The sequence below is a fragment of the Pseudophryne corroboree genome, chromosome 9, assembly GCF_028390025.1.
Source record: "Pseudophryne corroboree isolate aPseCor3 chromosome 9, aPseCor3.hap2, whole genome shotgun sequence".
NCBI lineage: Eukaryota > Metazoa > Chordata > Amphibia > Anura > Myobatrachidae > Pseudophryne > Pseudophryne corroboree.
In genome coordinates this window covers 460,675,393-460,700,658 of record NC_086452.1, presented here as the reverse complement: position 1 = coordinate 460,700,658, position 25,266 = coordinate 460,675,393, and the positions used below count along the sequence as shown (strand labels likewise).

The following is a 25,266-nucleotide window of genomic DNA, read 5'->3' as shown; positions in this document are numbered from 1 at the left end:
TCAGGTATAAACGGGTTATTACTCAGCCATGAGGCGTTTTAAGAAAGAGATGACCCACTTCAATTAACTGGTAAATCAGAGGGCTAAAATGGGGTCTTTTTACACCCTCCGTTTTCCAGACACCATTACTATGAAGTCTACGCGGTTCCATCTGCTTTTAAACTACAAATCCCAGCATTCTCTTCTGCTAGACTACAATAGTTCCATATAATACAGAACCTCTAAGTACACGTACAGACAGAGAAAGGTCTGTGATACTATCACTTGGTACACACTGACCGGTAAAAGGCGTAGTCACCCATGCACACGCCCTGGACTCTGTGAAAGTCTCCAGCCGATACTAGAAAGTACAAGACAAAGCGTTAGGTATCCCAGCATACCAGTATATAGGAACAAGGGTGCAGGTGCACCATACACCATTAAAATGATAGCAACCATCATATCCGAGGTTCTTGGCACATATTGGCCAATATATAAGTCTACCCACCAATGATCACGGTGACCTCATCGGACAGGTCCCTAACATTATAAGGGTTTGCCTCTGGGGCACAGAGCACCACCAAACCAGAGGTGAACCCCTATAATGTTCGGGACCTGTCCGATGAGGTCACGGTGAAGAAGGTGGGCAGGCTCATATATTGGCCAAAATATGCCAAGAACCTCGGATATGATGGTTGTTATAATTTTAATGGTGTATGGTGCACCTGCACCCTTGTTCCTGCATTGTAGTATCAGTCCCAGCAAGGTAGCACATCCCATTATAAGAAGCTACGGTGTGCAGCCCGGGCCCCCGCATCACAGCAAACTAATTGCATTGTTGTGTAGTGATCAGCCCATTATACACACACTGGTGACAGAGAGATTGTAACCCTGCGGTGAATAACCAATATAATTCTACATCCAACCAGAACCACCTCTAGGGTCTGGAACATGAATGACAATACTAGATATGAGCTAGATAGATAGTCAAGTAGATATGAGAAGATGGACACAGACGGGAGGACCCCGGGAAGAGGAGACTACACACCCGGTATGTATTAAACGGTTGGAGTTCCTGAAAGTTCATCTCTTGCGCTGCAGTTGAGCGATAACAACATTTGCTGTTGGCGTAAGTCAGCAGAGCTTCTCTGGCAACATCTTCGGAGATGAAGGGGACCCTGCAAAGAGGAGGTCACAAGCCAATTAACAGGATGCAACCTGCGATTCACTCACCCCAAACACTCGGTGCAAGAGCACATATACCAGGACAATTATGGGTAATGCGTGGAATCCTGGGCATCACAAATCACACGGAATGTAGGTATTAAATGTTGCACGAATGGACCGCACCCGGCAAAAACCTCATCTTTCCACCAGCAGTGATAATATTTGTTATGAGTACTCAGTAGGTTACATTGCCAGATTGGAAATAATTAATAGCCCACGTTCTCTCGTATTCTTCTCAGAGAAATTTGCTAATTCAGATGATATAATCTTGAAGTAGCAAGTTTCAGTTTAACTACACACAGGATGACCAAACTGTACAGAGTCTGATGGATCAAGCTGGCTATGTGTAACCCTGTCCCGCATGCTGTGATGTAATCTGCAGGAAAAGGAACACTGAGCAATTCCAATAATGCCGTCCAGTACCAGGAACGCAATGTGATTTTTGGCCTATCAAAATTCCTCTGAGCATTCAGTCCCCTCCCCTGACTCCCACCCCTGTTTGTGAGCTGCTACTGGGAAAAGAAGACTGCAGGCAATCTTACGTCCAGTTGGCGTTTGTCGGCGTCGGCACAGCCCCAGGAATCGGTCCCACGTCTGGCGGAGGTAGAAATTTACCACCTGTGATTGGAAAGGAATTTTCAGTATCAGATGACTGGATACACATCCTGCACCACCATTGTCACACTGGGGGTTATGTTTATTTTCCTACGCAGTTTTGACCTTGGACCCAAATTTGCTGTCTGTCTGTCTCCAAAATGACGGCAGCACTCATCAACTTCTGACGGAACATCAAACAGGATCGCAGCTATTAGCAATCACTGGTAAATCAAACCGTACAATTACCCCAGCACAAATCACATGTATTATATATACTAGTATATTTTACAGTATATATGAAACCTTTTTTTCTAATGAGTTTTGTTTTTATATAGCAGTAGAACAGGAAGTGTGCGTCAGGCTCCTCTGTTAAGTAACTCTTATTGCTTCGGCTGTCTACGTCTCTTTTATTTTATTTTTTTTTAAGATTAGTTTCCATGACTGATAATTAATTTTAATAATCATATATATTTCTATACCTTACATCTCGTGTCTGCCTCTCTATCTAAACTCGTATGTTCCTCATTATAGATGCAGAATTATCCTGTACGCCATGCAATTTCTTATGTTACTTGTATCCTTTTTCAGTTGCACCCACGTACCAGGTATTCAGCTCACTTTCATATCTATGTCATATCTCAGCTGCTGTGGAATCAATGATGCCATAAAAATAACCAATGATACAGTGGCAATTTAAAAATTTGTCATTATGAAGATTAGTAGAGGAGCCCCAGCCAGCTTCCATTCGGGGGCCCCGTATGCCTTAAGTACTATAGGGTTGATGTATGAAGAATTTAATGGAGATGTGGATCAGTAGAGAAGTTGCCTATAGCAACCAATCAGCATGTACCTATCATTTTATAGGATATACTTGATAAATGTGGAGCTGCTATGGGCACTGGTCCATGTCCCCACTTTTTTCACTGCTTAATACATCAACCACACTTTAAATCAGTGAATCTTCCTTTTTAATACAGTATATAATTCTGTCATTCAGTACTTTTATCAGTCAGGCGGTTCATGGTGTAACAACTTGTTTTTGGAAACGTGACAATTTACTTACCCCCTTCAAAAGTGCCCATCCCTTCATACCCTGGAATATCTGTCCATTCAGGGAGTGGAGCTGTTGGACCATCCGTGCACATAGCCGGACTAGTGGCAGCAGCTGGAGGGTAATATGGCGGACTCATCGCCGGATTCATGGCCGCTGAAGCCATCTTTCCTTCGGGATAGTTCATGTATCCAGGGATGAGAGGTTTCCGTTCAATATCTTATTGAGAAACAGGAGAGGTGAGGACCCAACGGAGACACAAAGCCAGTCTTTAGTAGGAATTACACATAGGGGTAGATTTACAAGAATATGGTTGATCAGTGGCTTTGAAAGATGAATTTAAAGAAATAAATACTAAACCGGGCTGGTGTAACATTGATCTCTGGTGCTGTTTTAAACCCAACCATCAAAGTTTCCAGTTATCGTTGTCTATGATAAACTGCAAGTGTGTATATCTGCCCCATAGGGTTCATTAACAACACAAAACTAAGACATCTTGGACAAAATAAGTGTGCTGAGAAAGTTGTCCATATTTGTACAGAATCCTAAGGTTTGATAAGTCTTATTGAGATGAGCAAAGAAAATGAGATTGCAATGCAAAAGGTAGAGATTACTGTAAAGAGATGAACTGTAGGAGAGGGTATATATTTAAGGTGGGTGTGGGTCATTGCTTTGTAGAAGGCTGTCAAAGTAAAAAAATATTGCAGTACACACATTACGTACAAACTACACACAGATGGCCTCTGTGCGCGTACTTGCTCTGCCGTGCATGCGCATATTCGCAATTTGCGTATGGTCGCTCCTGCGTACCTGCGAATTAGCACGTGGTATGAGTATTTACGGTAGAGTTTGTGAACGCATGGAAAAGCCATCAAAACACATTACATATTTAATCCAAATAGTGCACATTTTACACATAGCCTCCCTGCACCACAGCAGCAAGTTACAACAGTTTAAATGGTTTCAGAACAAAGGGATTCACCTTTACAGGATAGGAGGGGACAGACTAAGGCTATAAGGTGGTGTTTGGTATCCAGCTGTAGGGTATATTAAGGGTAATATTCCGGTGTTGGTCTGCAGCAGATCGCATGTTCCTGCGGATAGTTATGTGTAAGAGCAGAATATAGGTATAAACTGTATTTACTGTATATTATGTATGCGGCGGGAATCCAGAAGAGACCACCCACAAGAGCAGTTGGAACAGACATCGCCCACCTATTCAAACCGACCTATGACCTCTCCTGTACTGTAAATGACCATCCCTGTGTCCAATGGACAAAGAGATTACAATATCCATTGTATTGCTTTTTGGAAGAATTGTATAAAGAGAGCCTGCTGCTGGCCTGGTCAGACACAAGACTCACAACGTTATCTATCAGATGACGGAGGACCAGACTGGGTAGCGCGGCGAATCCACTCACGTATGTACCATTGATTGTAGCCATTATTCTGTTGTATTGTATGGTTTATATTGTGACCCCCTTTCAGCAATAATACGCTGTGGTGTCGGAACCCAGTGGTTTAACTACAAACTGGTGTCGTGTCTTCCTTTCCCTGCTAAGGTTTAAAGTGCATTAGTAACGCATCACATTGCTGTATAAGGTTTAAAGTGTATTAGTAATGCATCGCATCAGATGAAACGGCCAGCGTTGTAGGCCGAGAAACTCGTTAAGGTACTCCATTGAAGGACTTCATCTGACTGCTGCATTCTCCTGACACTCCGTGAGCCGTATCTATCGAGTGGACCATAGCCGCAATTAAAACGGACTTTTCACCAGCGGCTGGGGAATCTGCTGCTCCAATTTTTCTGCACTGCTGCACATTCAAATTGGTACAGTACCCTTTAGCGGAGAAAACAACCGCGTTCGTCTGGATGGTTCACTGGAGACGTGACCAGCTGTACTTTCATTGCACAGAGCCGCTGCAAACCCGGCTCAGTACAGCGCCTTTGACGGAGAGGCTCTCACATCAGGTGATATACTACAAGTGAATTTGACCATCACCATCTATTTGTCACATAATAATACAGCGCGGGTGTCCACAATCTCAATACTGGGATACTCTTTGCCAATGAGGTTCTTTTGTGTACAAGGAGTAGAGAGTGTACATTTTAACAGTGATCCTATAACAGAGGCACCTCTCATCAGTCTCCTTCCTATAAGTATTTCAGCTCGTGGACGCACGGCTGATTTTCATGAAGCACCAGTGCAGCTCTTAATTAAGGTTTATTAAAGGTTTTCTTACTCATATTGGTTCAGGAGATATGGCAGTCTTGTATATATTTATACATTATTAATTGTTTATTATCTTTAGGCCAGTTTATGTACTGTATTTTTATGTGGCTGATATAACTATATTTTAATAAAAAATATATATTAGATTCATCCAGCGCTCCCATTTTCTCTCTTTTTTTCACATGTAACATAAATGCCTTCTGTGCTTAGATTTAGGTCCCATCACCATGATATCTCATTATGGTATGCAATTATTCCAAAATACGGAAAAATCCGATATCCAAAATACCTCTGGTCCCAAGCATTTTGGATAAGGGATACTCAACCTATATTAAGTTTAGCGGCCGTAGCGGCTCCATGGTAAAGTGTATTTAAAGTGTGTATAAGGTATAGCTTTTCATTCCTGTTGATAAATCAGCATTATCAAGGCATATGACCAATTTCAGTCTGCACAAGCATCTCTGAGCTGGAGGAGATCCGCTTTCATCCTATACTTTTTATTTTAAAGACATTTTGCTCCCTCTAGTTGCATTTTGGCAAAGAAGCACATTTCGCCGCACAACTTCAAACTAGTGATAAGCGGGTTCGGTTCCTCGGAATCCGAACCCCCCCGAACTTCACCCATTTTACACGGTTCCGAGGCAGACTCAGATCCTCCCGCCTTGCTCGGTTAACCCGAGCGCGCCCGAACGTCATCATCCCGCTGTCGGATTCTCGCGAGATTCGGATTCTATATAAGGAGCTGTGCGTCGCCGCCATTTTTCACTCGTGCATTGGAAATGATCGTGAGAGGACGTGACTGGCGTCCTCTCAGTTTCTATGTTTAGGGGGCTGCAAATATCTGTGATCAGTGTGCTGCAAATATCTGTGCTCAGTGTGCTGCAAATATCTGTGCTCAGTGTGCTGCAAATATCTACGTTCTCTGCCTGAAAAACGCTCCATATCTGTGCTCAGTGTGCTGCAAATATCTGTGCTCACACTGCTTTATTGTGGGGACTGGGGACCACCAGTATTATATAGGAGGAGTACAGTGCAGAGTTTTGCTGACCAGTGACCACCAGTATTATACGTTCTCTGCCTGAAAAACGCTCCATATCCGTGCTGCATTGTAGTATATATACTTATACAGTAGGAGTACAGTGCATAATTTTGCTGACCACCAGTATATAATATATAGCAGTACGTTACAGTAGGCCACTGCTCTACCTACCTCTGTGTCGTCAATTATACTATCCATCCATACCTGTGGTGCATTTCAGTTTTGCACAGTTTGCTGACCACCAGTATATAATATATAGCAGTACGGTACAGAAGGCCACTGCTCTACCTACCTCTGTGTCGTCAAGTATACTATCCATCCATACCTGTGGTGCATTTCAGTTTTGCACAGTTTGCTGACCACCAGTATATAATATTTCTCTGACGTCCTAGTGGATGCTGGGTACTTCGTAAGGAACATGGGGAATAGCGGCTCCGCAGGAGACTGGGCACAACTAAAGAAAGCTTTAGGACTACCTGGTGTGCACTGGCTCCTCCCACTATGACACTCCTCCAGACCTCAGTTAGAATCTTGTGCCCGGCTGAGCTGGATGCACACTAGGGGCCCTCCTGAGCTCCTAGAAAAAGAAAGTTTATTTTAGGTTTTTTATTTTCAGTGAGATCTGCTGGCAACAGACTCACTGCTACGAGGGACTAAGGGGAGAAGAAGCGAACCTACCTGCTTGCAGCTAGCTTGGGCTTCTTAGGCTACTGGACACCATTAGCTCCAGAGGGATCGAACACAGGGCCCGACCTCGATCGTCCGGTCCCGGAGCTGCGCCGCCGTCCCCCTTACAGAGCCAGAAGCAAGAAGATGGTCCGGAAAATCGGCGGCAGAAGACTTCAGTCTTCAACAAGGTAGCGCACAGCACTGCAGCTGTGCGCCATTGCTCCTCCTGCACACCTCACACTCCGGTCACTGATGGGTGCAGGGCGCTGGGGGGGGCGCCCTGAGCAGCAATATTAACACCTTGGCTGGCAAAATAATCACAATATATACTCCTAGAGGCTATATATGTGAAAAATACCCCTGCCAGAGATCCATAAAAAAGCGGGAGAAGCCCGCCGAAAAAGGGGCGGGGCTATCTCCCTCAGCACACTGGCGCCATTTTCTCTTCACAGTGCAGCTGGAAGACAGCTCCCCAGGCTCTCCCCTGTAGTTTTCAGGCTCAAAGGGTTAAAGAGAGAGAAGGGGCACTAAATTTAGGCGCAAATCTGTGTATTATAGCAGCTATAAGGGAAAAATCACTGTGGGTAGTGTGAATCCCTGCATTATATAGCGCTCTGGTGTGTGCTGGCATACTCTCTCTATGTCTCCCCAAAGGACTTTGTGGGGTCCTGTCCTCAGTCAGAGCATTCCCTGTGTGTGTGCGGTGTGTCGGTACGGCTGTGTCGACATGGTTTATGAGGAGGCTTATGTGGAGGCGGAGCAGATGCCGATAAATGTGATGTCGCCCCCTGTGGGGCCGACACCAGAGTGGATGGATAGGTGGAAGGTATTAACCGACAGTGTCAACTCCTTACATAAAAGGCTGGATGACGTAACAGCTGTGGGACAGCCGGCTTCTCAGCCCGCGCCTGCCCAGGCGTCTCAAAGGCCATCAGGGGCTCAAAAACGCCCGCTACCTCAGATGGCAGACACAGATGTCAACACGGAGTCTGACTCCAGTGTCGACGAGGTTGAGACATATACACAATCCACTAAGAACATCCGTTGCATGATCTCGGCAATAAAAATAAATGTGTTACACATTTCTGACATTAACCCAGGTACCACAAAAAAGGGGTTTTATGTTTGGGGAGAAAAAGCAGCCAGTGTTTTATTCCCCCATCAGATGAGTGAATGAAGTGTGTGAAGAAGCGTGGGTTCCCCCGATAAGAAACTGGTAATTTCTAAAAAGTTACTGATGGCGTACCCTTTCCCGTCAGAGGATAGGTCACGTTGGGAGATATCCCCTAGGGTGGATAAGGCGCTCACACGTTTGTCAAAAAAGGTGGCACTGCCGTCTTAGGATACGGCCACTTTGAAGGAGCCTGCTGATAAAAAGCAGGAGGATATCCTGAAGTCTGTATATACACACTCAAGTACTATACTGAGACCTGCAATTGCCTCAGCATGGATAGTGCTGCTACAGTGTGGTCTATTACCCTGTCAGGACAGGGATACTATTTTGCTAACCATAGAGCATATTAAAGACGTTGTCTTATATATGAGGGATGCACAGAGGGATATTTGCCGGCTGGCATCCAGAATTAATGCAATGTCCATTCTGCCAGGAGGGTATTAGGGACCCGGCAGTGGACAGGCGATGCTGACTTTAGAAGGCACATGAAGATTCTGCCTTATAAGGGTGAGGAATTGTTTGGGGATGGTCTCTGGGACCTCGTATCCACAGCAACAGCTGGGAAGAAAAAAATTTACCTCAAGTTTCCTCACAGCCTAAGAAAGCACCGTATTATAAGGTACAGTCCTTTCGGCTTCAGAAAAGCAAGCGGGTCAAAGGCGCTTCCCTTCTGCACAGAGACAAGGGAAGAGGGAAAAAGCTGCACCAGACAGCCAGTTCCCAGGATCAAAAATCTTCCCCCGCTTCCTCTGAGTCCACCGCATGACGCTGGGGCTCCACAGGTGGAGCCAGGTGCGGTGGGGGCGCGTCTCGGGAACTTCAGCGACCAGTGGGCTCGCTCACAGGTGGATCACTGGGTTCTGCAAGTAGTATCACAGGGATACAAGCTGGAGTTCGAGGCGACTCCCCCTCGCCGTTACCTCAAACAGCCTTGCCTGCTGCCCTCGAGGGGTGGTAGTACTGGCGGCAATTCACAAGCTGTACTTCCAGCAGGTGATAATCAAGGTACCCCTCCTTCAACAAGGCCGGGGTTACTATTCCACAATGTTTGTGGTACCGAAACCAGACGGTTCGGTGAGACCCATTCTAAAATTGAAATCCTTGAACACTTATATACGAAGGTTCAAGTTCAAAATGGAATCGCTCAGGGCGGTTATTGCAAGCCTGGACGAAGGGGATTACATGGTATCACTGGACATCAAGGATGCTTACCTGCATGTCCCCATTTACCCTCCTCACCAGGAGTACCTCAAAATTGTGGTACAGGACTGTCATTACCAATTCCAGACGTTGCCGTTGGTCTGTCCACGGCACCGAGGGTATTTACCATGGTAATGGCCGAAATGATGATACTCCTTCGAAAAAAGGGAGTTATAATTATCCCGTACTTGGACGATCTCCTTATAAAGGCGAGGTCCAGAGAGCAGTTGTTCGTCGGAGTAGCACTATCTCGGGAAGTGCTACAACAGCACGGCTGGATTCTGAATAGTCCAAAGTCGCAGCTGGTTCCTATGACGCGTCTACTGTTCCTGGGTATGGTTCTGGACACAGAAGAGGAAAAAGGGTTTCTCCCGGAGGAGAAGGCCATGGAGTTGTCATCTCTAGTCAGAGACCTCCTAATACAAATACAGGTGTCGGTGCATCAATGCACGCGAGTCGTGGGAAAGATGGTAGCTTCTTACGAAGAAATTCCATTCGGCAGGTTCCATGCAAGGATCTTCCAGTGGGATCTGTTGGACAAGTGGTCTCCAAGAGCCAGGGTGTCGCTGTTGTGGTGGCTGCAGAGTGCTTATCTTCTAGAGGGTCGCAGATTCGGCATACAGGACTGGGTCCTGGTGACCACGGATGCCAGCCTACGAGGCTGGGGGACAGTCACACAGGGAAGAAACTTCCAAGGACTATGGTCAAGTCAGGAGACTTCCCTAAACAAAAATATTCTGGGACTAAGGGCCATTCACAATGCCCTAAGTCAGGCTAGACCCCTGCTTCAACACCAGCCGGTGCTGATCCAGTCAGACAACATCACGGCGGTCGCCCTTGTAAACCAGCAGGGCGGCACCAGAAGCAGGATGGCAATGGCAGAAGCCACAAGGATTTTCAGATGGGCGGAAAATCATGTGTTAGCACTGTCAGCAGTGTTCATTCCCGGAGTGGACAACTGGGAAGCAGACTTTCTCAGCAGGCACGACCTCCACCCGGGAGAGTGGGGACTTCATCCAGAAGTCTTCAAAATGATTGTACACCATTGGGAAAGGCCACAGGTGGACATGATGGCGTCCCGCCTCAACAAAAAGCTAAAAGGATATTGCGCCAGGTCAAGGGACCCTCAGGCGATAGCTGTGGACGTTCTGGTACCACCGTGGGTGTACCAGTCGGTGTATGTGTTCCCTCCTCTGCCTCTCATATCCAAGGTACTGAGAATAATAAGAAGGAGAGGAGTAAGAACTATACTTGTGGTTCCGGATTGGCCAAGAAGAGCTTGGTACCCAGAACTTCAAGAAATGATCTCAGAGGACCCATGGCCTCTGCCGCTCAGACAGGACCTGCTGCAGCAGGGGCCCTGCCTGTTTCAAGACTTACCACGGCTGTGTTTGACGGCATGGTGGTTGAACACTGGATCCTAAAGGAAAAAGGCATTCCGGAGGAAGTCATTCCCTCGCTGATTAAGGCTAGGAAAGATGTGATCGCAAAATATTATCACCGCATATGGCAAAAATATGTTGCTTGGTGTGAGGCCAGGAAGGCCCCAACGGAGGAATTTCAACTGGGTCGATTTCTGCACTTCCTACAGTCAGGAGTGACTATGGGCCTAAAATTGGGTTCCATTAAGGTCCAGATTTCGGCTCTGTACATTTTCTTCCAAAAAGAACTGGCTTCTCTGCCTGAAGTTCAGACTTTTGTTAAGGGAATGCTGCATATTCAGCCCCCGTTTGTGCCTCTAGTGGTACCGTGGGATCTCAACGTGGGGTTGGATTCCTGAAGTCGCATTTGGTTGAGCCACTTAAATCCGTAGAGCTAAAATACCTCACGTGGAAAGTGGTCATGCTGTTGGCCTTGGCGTCGGCCAGGCGTGTATCAGAATTGGCGGCTTTGTCATGCAAAAGCCCTTATCTGATTTTCATATGGATAGGGCGGAATTGAGGACTCGTTCCCAATTCCTTCCTAAGGTGGTATCAGCTTTTCATGTGAACCAACCTATTGTGGTGCCTGCGGCTTCGGGGGACTTGGAGGACTCCAAGTTACTGGACGTAGTCAGTGCCCTGAAAATCTATGTTTCCAGGACGGCTGGAGTCAGGAAAACTGACTCGCTATTTATCCTGTATGCACCCAACAAGCTGGGTGCTCCTGCTTCTAAGCAGACTATTGCTCGCTGGATCTGTAGCACGATTCAACTTGCACATTCTGCGGCTGGACTGCCGCACCCTAAATCTGTAAAAGCCCATTCCACGAGGAAAGTGGGCTCTTTTTGGGCGGCTGCCCAAGGGGTCTCGGCTTTACAACTTTGCCGAGCTGTTACTTGGTCGGGTTCAAACATCTTTGCAAGAGTCTACAAGTTTGATACCCTGGCTGAGGAGGACCTTGAGTTTGCTCATTCGGTGCTGCAGAGTCATCCGCACTCTCCCGCCCGTTTGGGAGCTTTGGTATAATCCCCATGGTCCTTACGGAGTTCCCAGCATCCACTAGGACGTCAGAGAAAATAAGATTTTACTCACCGGTAAATCTATTTCTCGTAGTCCGTAGTGGATGCTGGGCGCCCATCCCAAGTGCGGATTGTCTGCAATACTTGTATATAGTTATTGCCTAACTAAAGGGTTATTGTTATGAGCCATCTGTTAGTGAGGCTCAGTTATATTTCATACTGTTAACTGGGTATAATATCACGAGTTATACGGTGTGATTGGTGTGGCTGGTATGAATCTTACCCGGGATTCAAAATCCTTCCTTATTGTGTCAGCTCTTCCAGGCACAGTATCCTAACTGAGGTCTGGAGGAGGGTCATAGTGGGAGGAGCCAGTGCACAACAGGTAGTCCTAAAGCTTTCTTTAGTTGTGCCCAGTCTCCTGCGGAGCCGCTATTCCCCATGGTCCTTACGGAGTTCCCAGCATCCACTACGGACTACGAGAAATAGATTTACCGGTGAGTAAAATCTTATTATAGCAGTACGGTACAGAAGGCCACTGCTCTACCTACCTCTGTGTCGTCAAGTATACTATCCATCCATACCTGTGGTGCATTTCAGTTTTGCACAGTTTGCTGACCACCAATATATAATATATAGCAGTACGGTACAGTAGGCCACTGCTCTACCTACCTCTGTGTCGTCAAGTATACTATCCAGCCATACCTGTGGTGCATTTCAGTTTTGCACAGTTTGCTGACCACCAGTATATAATATATAGCAGTACGGTACAGTAGGCCACTGCTCTACCTACCTCTGTGTCGTCAAGCATACTATCCATCCATACCTGTGGTGCATTTCAGTTTTGCACAGTTTGCTGACCACCAGTATATAATATATAGCAGTACGGTACAGTAGGCCATTGCTATTGATACTGGCATATAATTCCACACATTAAAAAATTGAGAATATGTCCCCTCTTTTTGTGACACTTGGGATAAAGACTTAACACATCGGGGAATCAAGATCCACTGGGACACACACTGCAAAGTTATGGCACAATGCTCCACTAGTCTAGACGTTGTGGAAACACAATACAAATTACTGACGAGATGGTATAGATGCCCGTCACTTCTACACAAATTCTACCCCTCGGTCTCCCCTCTGTGTTGGCGATGTGATACGGGTACGGGCACACTGATCCATATATGGTGGGACTGCCCGTTAATTGCCCCATTCTGGAAAAAGATCATGGAACTATCCACAAAAATTCTGGGGGGCTCAGTCCCGCTGGGCCCAGATTTTTGGTTATTATCACATTCAGATATACCCCTCTCTCGTTACAAGAAATCCCTCATTAAACACCTAAACAACGCAGCAAGAGCTGTAGTACCGGTACATTGGAGATCCACTAATCCACCGACAATATGGGAATGGTTCCAACGCATTGATTTTTACATGCATATGGAGGATGTTTATTCTACCGCCTTAGACAAATACTCAGACTATATAGCTACTTGGCTTCCTTGGATTGAATTCAAGACTACTAAGACCTATGCTGACTATGCACCCTGACCAAACACTGCTGACGGAGGTTCTTAAGGCCTCTGTCTTAGCTTAGATATATTCAACGTATGTGGCCCACTCATTCCCCTCCCCATTCTTCTCCCCCCCCTCTCTTTCTTCTTCCCCTTGTCATCTTCTTTATCTATTTGTTCCAAATGTCGAATGCCTCCTACCTTAAATACATGATATATTAATAAGCAATATCGTCTTGGGGCTGCTCTTAACTTTAGATTTTGCAAATTATATTGAACGTTACACGGTTTAAGATAATATAAGTGAATCTGCTGATCCCCCTTTGTTGCAAACACTTACTGATGTCTATAAACACAACCGCTGAGGCATACGACTGTTGTATACGTTCTATTTTTGATATGTATGTTGACATATTTGGAAAATGTTTTATATTACAAAATGAAAAATAAAGAATTTAAAAAAAAAAAAAAAATGGAGAATAAAAATGTGGAAGGTAAAATAGGGAAAGATCAAGATCCACTTCCACCTCGTGCTGAAGCTGCTGCCACTAGTCATGGCCGAGACGATGAAATGCCATCAAGGTCGTCTGCCAAGGCCGATGCCCAATGTCAACACAAAAGTTCAGTAAAATGACCCAAAAATCAAAATTAAAAGCGTCTTGAGGAGAAGCGTAAACTTGCCAATATGCCATTTACGACACGGAGTGGCAAGGAACGGCTGAGGCCCTGGCCTATGTTCATGGCTAGTGGTTCAGCTTCACATGAGGATGGAAGCACTCATCCTCCTGCTAGAAAACTTAAAAGAGTTAAGCTGGCAAAAGCACAGCAAAGAACTGTGCGTTCTTCTAAATCACAAATCCCCAAGGAGAGTCCAATTGTGTCGGTTGCGATGCCTGACCTTCCCAACACTGGACGGGAAGAGGTGGCGCCTTCCACCATTTGCACGCCCCCTGCAAGTGCTGGAAGGAGCACCTGCAGTCCAGTTCCTGATAGTCAAATTGAAGATGTCACTGTTGAAGTACACCAGGATGAGGATATGGGTGTTGCTGGCGCTGGGTAGGAAATTGACAAGGAGGATTCTGATGGTGAGGTGGTTTGTTTAAGTCAGGCACCCGGGGAGACACCTGTTGTCCGTGGGACGAATATGGCCATTGACATGCCTGGTCAAAATACAAAAAAAAAATCACCTCTTCGGTGTGGAATTATTTCAACAGAAATGCGGACAACTGGTGTCAAGCCGTGTGTTGCCTTTGTCAAGCTGTAATAAGTAGGGGTAAGGACGTTAACCACCTAGGAACATCCTCCCTTATACGTCACCTGGACCGCATTCATCAGAAGTCAGTGACAAGTTCAAAAACTTTGGGTGACAGCGGAAGCAGTCCACTGACAACTAAATCCCTTCCTCTTGTAACCAAGCTCCTGCAAACCACACCACCAACTCCCTCAGTGTCAATTTCCTCCTTACACAGGTAAGCCAATAGTCCTGCAGGCCATGTCACTGGCAAGTCTGACGAGTCCTCTCCTGCCTGGGATTCCTCCGATGCATCCTTGAGTGTAACGCCTACTGCTGCTGGCGCTGCTGTTGTTGCTGCGGGGGAGTCGGAAGACCACTTGTACTACTTCCAGTAAGCAATTGACTGTCCAACAGTCCTTTGCGAGGAAGATGAAATATCACAGCAGTCATCCTGTTGCAAAGCGGATAACTCAGGCCTTGGCAGCCTGGGTGGTAAGAAATGTGTTTCCGGTATCCACCGTTAATTCACAGGGAACTAGAGAATTGATTGAGATACTGTGTCCCCGGTACCAAATACCATCTAGGTTCCACTTCTCTAGGCAGGCGATACCGAAAATGTACACAGACCTCAGAAAAAGAGTCACCAGTGTCCTAAAAAATGCAGTTGTACCCAATGTCCACTTAACCACGGACATGTGGACAAGTAGAGCAGGGCAGACTCAGGACTATATGGCTTTGTATCACCGCTTTCCAGAAGAGGCACACAGCTGACAACCTCTTACGGAAACTGAGGAACATCATCGCAGAATGGCTTACCCCAATTGGACTCTCCTGGGGATTTGTGACATCGGACAACGCCACCAATATTGTGCGTGCATTACATGTGGGCAAATTCCAGCACGTCCCATGTTTTGCACATACATTGAATTTGGTGGTGCAGAATAATTTAAAAAACGACTGGGGCGTGCAAGAGATGCTGTCGGTGGCCCGAAGAATTGCGGGCCACTTTCGGCATTCAGCCACCGCGTGCCGAAGACTGGAGCACCAGCAAACACTCCTGAACCTGCCCTGCCATCATCTGAAGCAAGAGGTGGTAACGAGGTGGAATTCAACCCTCTATATGCTTCAGAGGATGGAGGAGCAGCAAAAGGCCATTCAAGCCTATACAACTACCTACGATATAGGCAAAGGAGGGGGAATGCACCTGAATCAAGCGCAGTGGAGAATGATTTCAACGTTGTGCAAGGTTCTGCAACCCTTTGAACTTGCCACACGTGAAGTCAGTTCAGACACTGCCAGCCTGAGTCAGGTCATTCCCCTCAGCAGGCTTTTGCAGAAGAAGCTGGAGACATTGAAGGAGGAGCTAAAACAGAGTGATTCCGCTAGGCATGTGGGACTTGTGGATGGAGCCCTTAATTCGCTTAACCAGGATTCACGGGTGGTCAATCTGTTGAAATCAGAGCACTACATTTTGGCCACCGTGCTCGATCCTAGATTTAAAACCTACGTTGTATCTCTCTTTCTGGCAGACACAAGTCTGCAGAGGTTCAAAGACCTGCTGGTGAGAAAATTGTCAAGTCAAGCGGAACGTGACCCGTCAACAGCTCCTCTTTCACATTCTCCCGCAACTGGGGCTGCGAGGAAAAGGCTACGAATTCCGAGCCCACCCACTGGCGGTGATGCAGGGCAGTCTGGAGCGAGTGCCGACATCTGGTCCGGACTGAAGGACCTGCCAACGATTACTGACATGTCGTCTACTGTCACTGCATATGATTTTGTCACCATTGAAAGAATGGTGGAGGATTATATGAGTGACCGCATCCAAGTAGGCACGTCAGACAGTCCGTACGTATACTGGCAGGAAAAAGAGGCAATTTGGAGGCCCTTGCACAAACTGGCTTTATTCTACCTAAGTTGCCCTCCCTCCAGTGTGTACTCCGAAAGAGTGTTTAGTGCAGCCGCTCACCTTGTCAGCAATCGGCGTAGGAGGTTACTTCCAGAAAATGTGGAGAAGATGATGTTCATCAAAATGAATTATAATCAATTCCTCCGTGGAGACATTCACCAGCAATTGCCTCCAGAAAGTACACAGGGACCTGAGATGGTGGATTCCAGTGGGGACGAATTAATAATCTGTGAGGAGGGGGATGTACACAGTGAAAGGGGTGAGGAATCGGATGATGAGGAGGAGGTGGACATCTTGCCTCTGTAGAGCCAGTTTGAGCAAGGAGAGATTGATTGCTTCTTTTTTGGTGGGGGCCCAAACCAACCAGTCATTTCAGTCACAGTCGTGTGGCAGACCCTGTGGCTGAAATGATGGGTTTGTTCAAGTGTGCATGTCCTGTTTATACAACATAAGGGTGGGTGGAAGGGCCCAAGGACAATTCCATCTTGCACCTCTTTTTGCTTTAATTTTTCTTTGCATCATGTGCTGTTTGGGGACTATGTTTTTAAGTTCCATCCTGTCTGGCACTGCAGTGCCACTCCTAGATGGGCCAGGTGTTTGTGTCGGCCACTTGGGTCGCTTAGCTTAGTCACACAGCGACCTCGGTGCAAATTTTAGGACTAAAAATAATATTGTGAGGTGTGAGGTGTTCAGAATAGACTGAAAATGAGTGGAAATTATGGTTATTGAGGTTAATAATACGATGGGATCAAAATGATCCCCAAATTCTATGATTTAAGCTGTTTTTGAGGGTTTTTTGTAAAAAAACCACCAGAATCCAAAACACACCCGAATCCGACAAAAAAAAATTCAGTGAGGTTTTGCCAAAACGCGTCCAAATCCAAAACATGGCCGCGGAACCGAATCCAAAACCAAAACCCGAAAAATTTCCGGTGCACATCACTACTTCACACACACAAGTGCGCCACCTGTGATAATAACAGCCCCAATCTCCACTCACTCCCATGATTCATACAAGCCAGGCTGAAGAGAGCAGTATTTCTGGATATAAACATAAAAATAAAAAAAAGAATGAAAAGGGAGATTCTAAAGTTGTAAAAGGACGGACGTGACAGTTACACTATTTCACAGTCCATACATTTCCATAAGCGTAGGGCAGCTCCTTGCTTGTCATCTATGGAGAGCGCACAGTAGACCTGGACTTTAACATGCACCATTGTCGGATGTCGGGAGTGTCCCACGTGCTTCATCAGTGAGGACCCACAGATGTCAGAGCCAGTGAGAGCTACTCAGACAGATCTGCTCACATAAGAACACCTGTATGTACTTACCTAGTGACCATCTCGTTCACCCAGAGAGAGAATGTGAGCAGAAAAGGGAGGAGCAGATCTATATGTATCTACAGCTGCCTTATATAGTGTAGAAACATCTACCTTCTTACTGAGTCATAGTATCATAAAACAGAGAGTGGTCAATGATTACACAGAGCGATCCTTACGTAAATGACCACAGTGTTTCCTATTACAGACCTTCCCTACTGGATCCCTGGTAAATGCACACTACAGCTGCACCCACTGGCAGAGTGTAGGGTATTAAAACTGCACACACCCCACTGCTCTAACATTATACACCCGTGATTATATGGTGGTTAATACAGTTATCTATTGCATAATCCCTGGTACTATTATTGTGTAATTAGAGCAATGTTAGACACAGTTTATATTTATATGTCTGCAGATGTGATGTCAGGAACATAGGGCGGCTGGATATACATACCTGGGGTCATCAGGTAATTGGGCTGATATGGCTGTCCCATGGCTCCATAAGCAGCTGAATGTCCTCCACTAGAGAAGAGCAAAAGAATTAGATGAAATGTAGAGTGTGAGTGAGAGAGAGTGAGTGAGTGAGTGAGTGAGTGAGTGAGTGAGTGAGTGAGTGAGTGAGTGAGTGTCCACACTTCCGGTCTCGAAACAACATTAAAAAAAAAAGTAACTTCGTATCTGGAACAAACCATGTTGCCATGCAAGGGGAGCAAATACATTTCTAGGGGGTTATTCAATTCTTTTCACCCCCTTCCACACCTGTTCTGTTTCTGCCGATGGGTGTGGTTTCATCATTTCAGCACGCTACCCCCGGAGTAGCGAGGGCGCCCAAGCCTTTACGCAGCTAAACCTGATTACTATGAGCACGTTATGTGTGATAACGGGGATCACTTTAGAAAGGAGATTGGGCGTATTATATCATTTGAATACCACCCAGTTGCATACCTCCCAACATGACCATCAATGCTCTGCTTCTGGACTTTTCTCTTAATTTAAGATTGCCGGCACCTGTGTTAAACAGGTTAATGAATAAGAAAGGTTTTTCAGCACAGGTGATGGCAATCATACATTAAAGGCCAGTACTAGCGGGAGAGATGTGTACTGAGCGATCTTAACACAGACCGCTCAGCACACATCTCTCCCCCCGCTCAGCACAGCGCGATGTGCTGAGCGAGGGGGGGGGGGGGGGGACGGGGGGCCGCTCACGTCACACAGCGCTGAAGTAAGCGACCCGCTAGATTGAGCCTGCATGCAGGCCAATCTAGCACCGGCGATAGCTATGCGCGGGGCCGCTCATCGCTATCACTGGGGGGCATACACACGGCAGATCCGTGCTTAAAATCTAAGCAATCTAGTCAGATTGCTTAGATTTTTAGGCACGGATCTCTCCGTGTGTACCCCCCTTAAGAGGGAAGTGCAGAAGCAGAGCCTTCTGTCCCTCCTGGAGAGGGTCATGTTGGGAGGTATGCAATTGTTTCTGTGCAGGGTAAATACTGGCTGCTTTTGCATGTAGCCCACACATGTTTGACGGGTAGCAGTTGATTTACCAAAGGACACAATACCGACGGTCATAATCCCGACAGCCATTGACTGACAGTCAAAATACCGACATGGTCAAAATATCGACATTCATTAAGCGGACTTGTTTAAAATGCCGACAGTCAGAATACCGACATTTGAAATGCCATTATGTCAAAATGCCGACATGCGTTTTTAAGGAATTTTTGCACCAAAATAGACTTGTTCATACTTTGCCATCCCAGTGGACCTGGAGGGGTAATATAATAGTGTGCCGAGCGCAGCGAGCCAGAAGCATGGCGAGCGCAGAGAGACAGCGTGCCAGAAGCATGGCGAGGGGATGCGGTACACTTACACGGTGTCCATGTCGACACTGACACAAAAACACAGAAAATCTCATGTCGGTATTTCAAATGTCGGTATAGTGAATGTCGGTATTTTGACCGTGTTGGTATTTTGACTGGAGGCCAATGGCTGTCGGTATTATGTCCGTCGGTAAATCATACTGAACCCATGTTAGACAGCTTTATTTTACACTGCAATTTAGATTTCAGTTTGGACTCCCCTGACCCAAATCTCTCTCTGCACATGTTACATATCCCCCACCTGCAGTGCGACATGGTTTTGCCCAGTTGCTTGCTTTTTTGTTTTGCTTAAAAACATGAATCAGACCCAGTGCAGACCTTCCAACATGACTCCTTCCATCAGATATAAAATGCTCTGCTTCTGCCCTTGTTAACTTGAGTGCCATCACCTGTGTTGATCTACTGCACCCAGAGGTGTAGCTAGGTGCCCTGGTGCCCGGAGCAGAGACATATTTCAGCCCCCCCCCCCCCCCCCCCTACGCCACACAGTAGTGCCGCTTATACACGTTACACCACAGTTGAGCACTTTATACACGCCAGTGCCGTAACTAGGCATTTTAGCGCTGTGTGCAAGAAACGACAGTGGCGCCCCCCCCATGCAAGATAGGGGCAGTGCGCGCCGCAGGCGCGTGAAAAAGTTATAGGGGCGTGGCTTCACGGGGAAGGGGCGTGGCCACAAAATAATAGCAATTCATACTACGGTGCACAGTAGTCTACATTATTCAAATTACGCTGCACAGTAGCGCCACTACACCAGGTAGAGCCCCTTTTATACATTACAGCAGACAGTCCCCCTTTTTACACATTGCGGCAGCCAGTCCCCTTTTTTACACATTGCGGCAGCCAGGCCCCCTTTTTACACATTGCGGCAGCCAGTCCCCCTTTTTACACATTGCGGCAGCCAGGCCCCCTTTTTACACATTGCGGCAGCCAGACCCCTTTTTACACATTGCGGCAGCCAGGCCCCCTCTTTACACATTGCGGCAGCGAGTCCCCCTTTTTACACATTGCGGCAGCCAGGCCCCCTTTTTACACATTGCAGCAGCCAGGCCCCCTATTTACACATTGCGGCAGCCAGTCACCCTTTTTACAGACAGTCCCCCTTTTTACACATTGCGGCAGACGGTGACAGAGAGAGAGAGAGAGAGAGAGAGAGAGAGAGAGAGAGAGAGAGAGAGAAGAAAGAAAGAAAGAAAGAAAGAAAGAAAGAAAGAAAGAAAGAAAGAAAGAAAGAAAGAAAGAAAGAAAGAAAGAAAGAAAGAAAGAAAGAAAGAGAGATATACTTACCATCTCCCTGCTGGCAGTCAGGCTCCTCGTGCAGCTCCCTCGGTGCAGGCAGTGAGGTGAGAAGGAGGAGGGGGAGCAGGGAGCCGCAGCAGCGCTATGTCATTGGTAGTAAGCGCCGCTGCAGCATCCCCCTCTCCTTCTGTATTGGCTGCCTGGCGCTGCTGTGGATGCTGGGATGGAGGAACCGCATCCCAGCATCCACAGCAGCGCCGGCCAGCCAATACAGGAGAGGGGGATGCTGCAGCGGCGCTTACTACCAATGACATAGCGCTGCTGCGGCTCCCTGCTCCCCCTCCCTCCTCCTCCTTCTCCGCTGCCCGGCGCTGGTCCTCTTCTCCCTCCACAGCGCGGCGCACGGCGCACACAGCAGAGGCGGCATGTGATGAGTCAATTTGACTCATTACATGCCGCTGGCCGTGCGCCCTCAGGGCAACTGTGCTGTGTGCCAAGCCCACTTGGCACACACGTAGTTACGGCCCTGATACACGCTATACCACATTACAACCATTTATACACGTTACACCACAGTAGAGCCCCTTGTACACATTACACCACAGTAGAACCAATTATACATATTACACCACAGTAGAGCCCCTTATACACGTTACACCACAGTAGAACCATTTATACATATTACACCACAGTAGAGCCCCTTATACACGTTACACCACAGTAGAGCCCCTTATACACATTACACCACAGTAGAACCATTTATACATATTACACCACAGTAGAGCCCCTTATACACGTTACACCACAGTAGAACCATTTATACATATTACACAACAGTAGAGCCCCTTATACACGTTACACCACAGTAGAGCTGCTTATAAACATTACACCACAGTAGAGCCATTTATACATGTTACACCACAGTAGAGCCGCTTATACATGTTACTCTGCAGCTTCTAATGCAGAGAGAGGTGCTGCAGCTGGGGCAGAGAGGTGCAGCAGCATCAATGTAGAGGGCGGGATGTACTAATGTACATCGCCGCCCATCGCCACGATGCTGATCGCATATGTACTAACATATGCGATCAGCATTGCGGAGGACAGCTCTTCCGATAAGAGCTGTCCTCCGCGATGCACAGCGGCAGCCTGACTTCCGGGATTCGGCCCCAGGAGTCAGTGTGCGCATGCGCAGGGTGATGGGGGTGGCCGCAAGGCATGCTGGGAGGGATCCGATCGGATCCCTCACACAGCGCCGCGGAGAGAAGCCCATAGGCTTCTATGGACTATCGCCAGCTAAAGCTGGCGAACCCCGCCGCGGCGCTCACCTGCCGGTCGGGGGATGGTACATCAGGAAAATGTGGTAAACAGGGGGTTTACCGCATTTTCCGCTTAGTACATCCCGCCCAGAGAGAGGTGCTGTAGCAGCCAGGGCAGAGAGGGGTGCTGCAACAGCCGGGGCAGAGAGAGGTGCTACAGCAGCCGGGGCAAAGAAAGGTGCTACAGCATCAGGGACAGAGAGAGGTGTGGCAGCAGCAGCAGGGACAGAGAGAGGTGCTGCAGCAGCCAGGGCAGAAAAAGGTGCTGCAGCAGCAGGGGGAGAGAAAGAGGTGCTGCAGCAGCAGGGGGAGAGAGTGGTGTGGCAGCAGCAGGGACAGAGAGAGGTGTGGCAGCAGCAGCAGGGACAGAGAGAGGTGTGGCAGCAGCAGCAGGGACAGAGAGAGGTGTGGCAGCAGCAGGGACAGAGAGAGGTGTGGCAGCAGCAGCAGGGACAGAGAGAGGTGTGGCAGCAGCAGGGACAGAGAGAGGTGTGGCAGCAGCAGCAGGGGGAGAGAAAGAGGTGCTGCAGCAGCAGGGGGAGAGAGTGGTGTGGCAGCAGCAGGGACAGAGAGAGGTGTGGCAGCAGCAGCAGGGACAGAGAGAGGTGTGGCAGCAGCAGCAGGGACAGAGAGAGGTGTGGCAGCAGCAGGGACAGAGAGAGGTGTGGCAGCAGCAGCAGCAGGGACAGAGAGAGGTGTGGCAGCAGCAGGGACAGAGAGAGGTGTGGCAGCAGCAGGGACAGAGAGAGGTGTGGCAGCAGCAGCAGGGACAGAGAGAGGTGTGGCAGCAGCAGCAGGGACAGAGAGAGGTGTGGCAGCAGCAGCAGCAGGGACAGAGAGAGGTGTGGCAGCAGCAGGGACAGAGAGAGGTGTGGCAGCAGCAGCAGGGACAGAGAGAGGTGTGGCAGCAGCAGCAACAGGGACAGAGAGAGGTGTGGCAGCAGCAGGGATAGAGAGAGGTGTGGCAGCAGCAGGGACAGAGAGAGGTATGGCAGCAGCAGCAGGGACAGAGAGAGGTGTGGCAGCAGCAGCAGGGACAGAGAGAGGTGTGGCAGCAGCAGCAGGGACAGAGAGAGGTGTGGCAGCAGCAGGGACAGAGAGAGGTATGGCAGCAGCAGCAGGGACAGAGAGAAGTGTGGCAGCAGCAGCAGGGACAGAGAGAGGTGTGGCAGCAGCAGGGACAGAGAGAGGTGTGGCAGCAGCAACAGGGACAGAGAGAGGTGTGGCAGCAGCAGGGACAGAGAGAGGTGTGGCAGCAGCAGCAGGGACAGAGAGAGGTGTGGCAGCAGCAGGGACAGAGAGAGGTGTGGCAGCAGCAGGGACAGAGAGAGGTGTGGCAGCAGCAGCAGGGACAGAGAGAGGTGTGGCAGCAGCAGCAGGGACAGAGAGAGGTGTGGCAGCAGCAGGGACAGAGAGAGGTGTGGCAGCAGCAGGGACAGAGAGAGGTGTGGCAGCAGCAGCAGCAGGGACAGAGAGAGGTGTGGCAGCAGCAGGGACAGAGAGAGGTGTGGCAGCAGCAGGGACAGAGAGAGGTGTGGCAGCAGCAGCAGCAGGGACAGAGAGAGGTATGGCAGCAGCAGCAGGGACAGAGAGAAGTGTGGCAGCAGCAGCAGGGACAGGGAGTGGTGTGGCAGCAGGGATAGAGAGAGGTGTGGCAGCAGCAGCAGGGACAGAGAGAGGTGTGGCAGCAGCAGGGACAGAGAGAGGTGTGGCAGCAGCAGGGACAGAGAGAGGTGTGGCAGCAGCAGGGACAGAGAGAGGTGTGGCAGCAGCAGGGACAGAGAGAGGTGTGGCAGCAGCAGGGACAGAGAGAGGTGTGGCAGCAGCAGGGACAGAGAGAGGTGTGGCAGCAGCAGGGACAGAGAGAGGTATGGCAGCAGCAGCAGGGACAGAGAGAGGTGTGGCAGCAGCAGCAGCAGGGACAGGGAGTGGTGTGGCAGCAGCAGGGACAGAGAGAGGTATGGCAGCAGCAGCAGGGACAGAGAGAGGTGTGGCAGCAGCAGCAGGGACAGGGAGTGGTGTGGCAGCAGGGATAGAGAGAGGTGTGGCAGCAGCAGCAGGGACAGAGAGAGGTGTGGCAGCAGCAGGGACAGAGAGAGGTGTGGCAGCAGCAGGGACAGAGAGAGGTGTGGCAGCAGCAGGGACAGAGAGAGGTGTGGCAGCAGCAGGGACAGAGAGAGGTGTGGCAGCAGCAGGGACAGAGAGAGGTGTGGCAGCAGCAGGGACAGAGAGAGGTGTGGCAGCAGCAGGGACAGAGAGAGGTGTGGCAGCAGCAGCAGGGACAGAGAGAGGTGTGGCAGCAGCAGGGACAGAGAGAGGTGTGGCAGCAGCAGGGACAGAGAGAGGTGTGGCAGCAGCAGCAGGGACAGAGAGAGGTGTGGCAGCAGCAGCAGGGACAGAGAGAGGTGTGGCAGCAGCAGCAGGGACAGAGAGAGGTATGGCAGCAGCAGCAGGGACAGAGAGAGGTGTGGCAGCAGCAGGGACAGAGAGAGGTGTGGCAGCAGCAGCAGGGACAGAGAGAGGTGTGGCAGCAGCAGGGACAGAGAGAGGTGTGGCAGCAGCAGCAGCAGGGACAGAGAGAGGTGTGGCAGCAGCAGGGACAGAGAGAGGTGTGGCAGCAGCAGGGACAGAGAGAGGTGTGGCAGCAGCAACAGGGACAGAGAGAGGTGTGGCAGCAGCAGCAGGGACAGAGAGAGGTGTGGCAGCAGCAGCAGGGACAGAGAGAGGTGTGGCAGCAGCAGCAGCAGGGACAGAGAGAGGTGTGGCAGCAGCAGCAGCAGGGACAGAGAGAGGTGTGGCAGCAGCAGCAGGGACAGAGAGAGGTGTGGCAGCAGCAGGGACAGAGAGAGGTGTGGCAGCAGCAGGGACAGAGAGAGGTGTGGCAGCAGCAGGGACAGAGAGAGGTGTGGCAGCAGCAGCAGGGACAGAGAGAGGTGTGGCAGCAGCAGGGACAGAGAGAGGTGTGGCAGCAGCAGGGACAGAGAGAGGTGTGGCAGCAGCAGGGACAGAGAGAGGTGTGGCAGCAGCAGCAGGGACAGGGAGTGGTGTGGCAGCAGCAACAGGGACAGAGAGAGGTGTGGCAGCAGCAGCAGGGACAGGGAGTGGTGTGGCAGCAGCAGCAGGGACAGAGAGAGGTGTGGCAGCAGCAGCAGCAGGGACAGGGAGTGGTGTGGCAGCAGCAGGGACAGAGAGAGGTATGGCAGCAGCAGCAGGGACAGAGAGAGGTGTGGCAGCAGCAG

The 25,266-nt window shown here is 49.0% G+C and overlaps 1 protein-coding gene across 2 annotated transcripts in view; it reads right to left on the bottom strand.

Annotated features, from left to right (window-relative positions):
* LOC134958582 (protein SSUH2 homolog) overlaps positions 1–25,266 on the bottom strand; it is a 70,016-nt gene that overhangs the window by 40,370 nt on the left and 4,380 nt on the right. For both annotated transcript variants that reach the window (XM_063941279.1, XM_063941280.1), the window contains exons 2-6: positions 18,044–18,111; positions 2,867–3,073; positions 1,749–1,824; positions 1,028–1,157; positions 280–340 (exon numbers count right to left, since the gene is read on the bottom strand). In XM_063941279.1, coding sequence (XP_063797349.1) covers positions 280–340; positions 1,028–1,157; positions 1,749–1,824; positions 2,867–3,073; positions 18,044–18,111 — 542 coding nt within the window. The remainder of the gene's footprint in view (positions 1–279; positions 341–1,027; positions 1,158–1,748; positions 1,825–2,866; positions 3,074–18,043; positions 18,112–25,266) is intronic.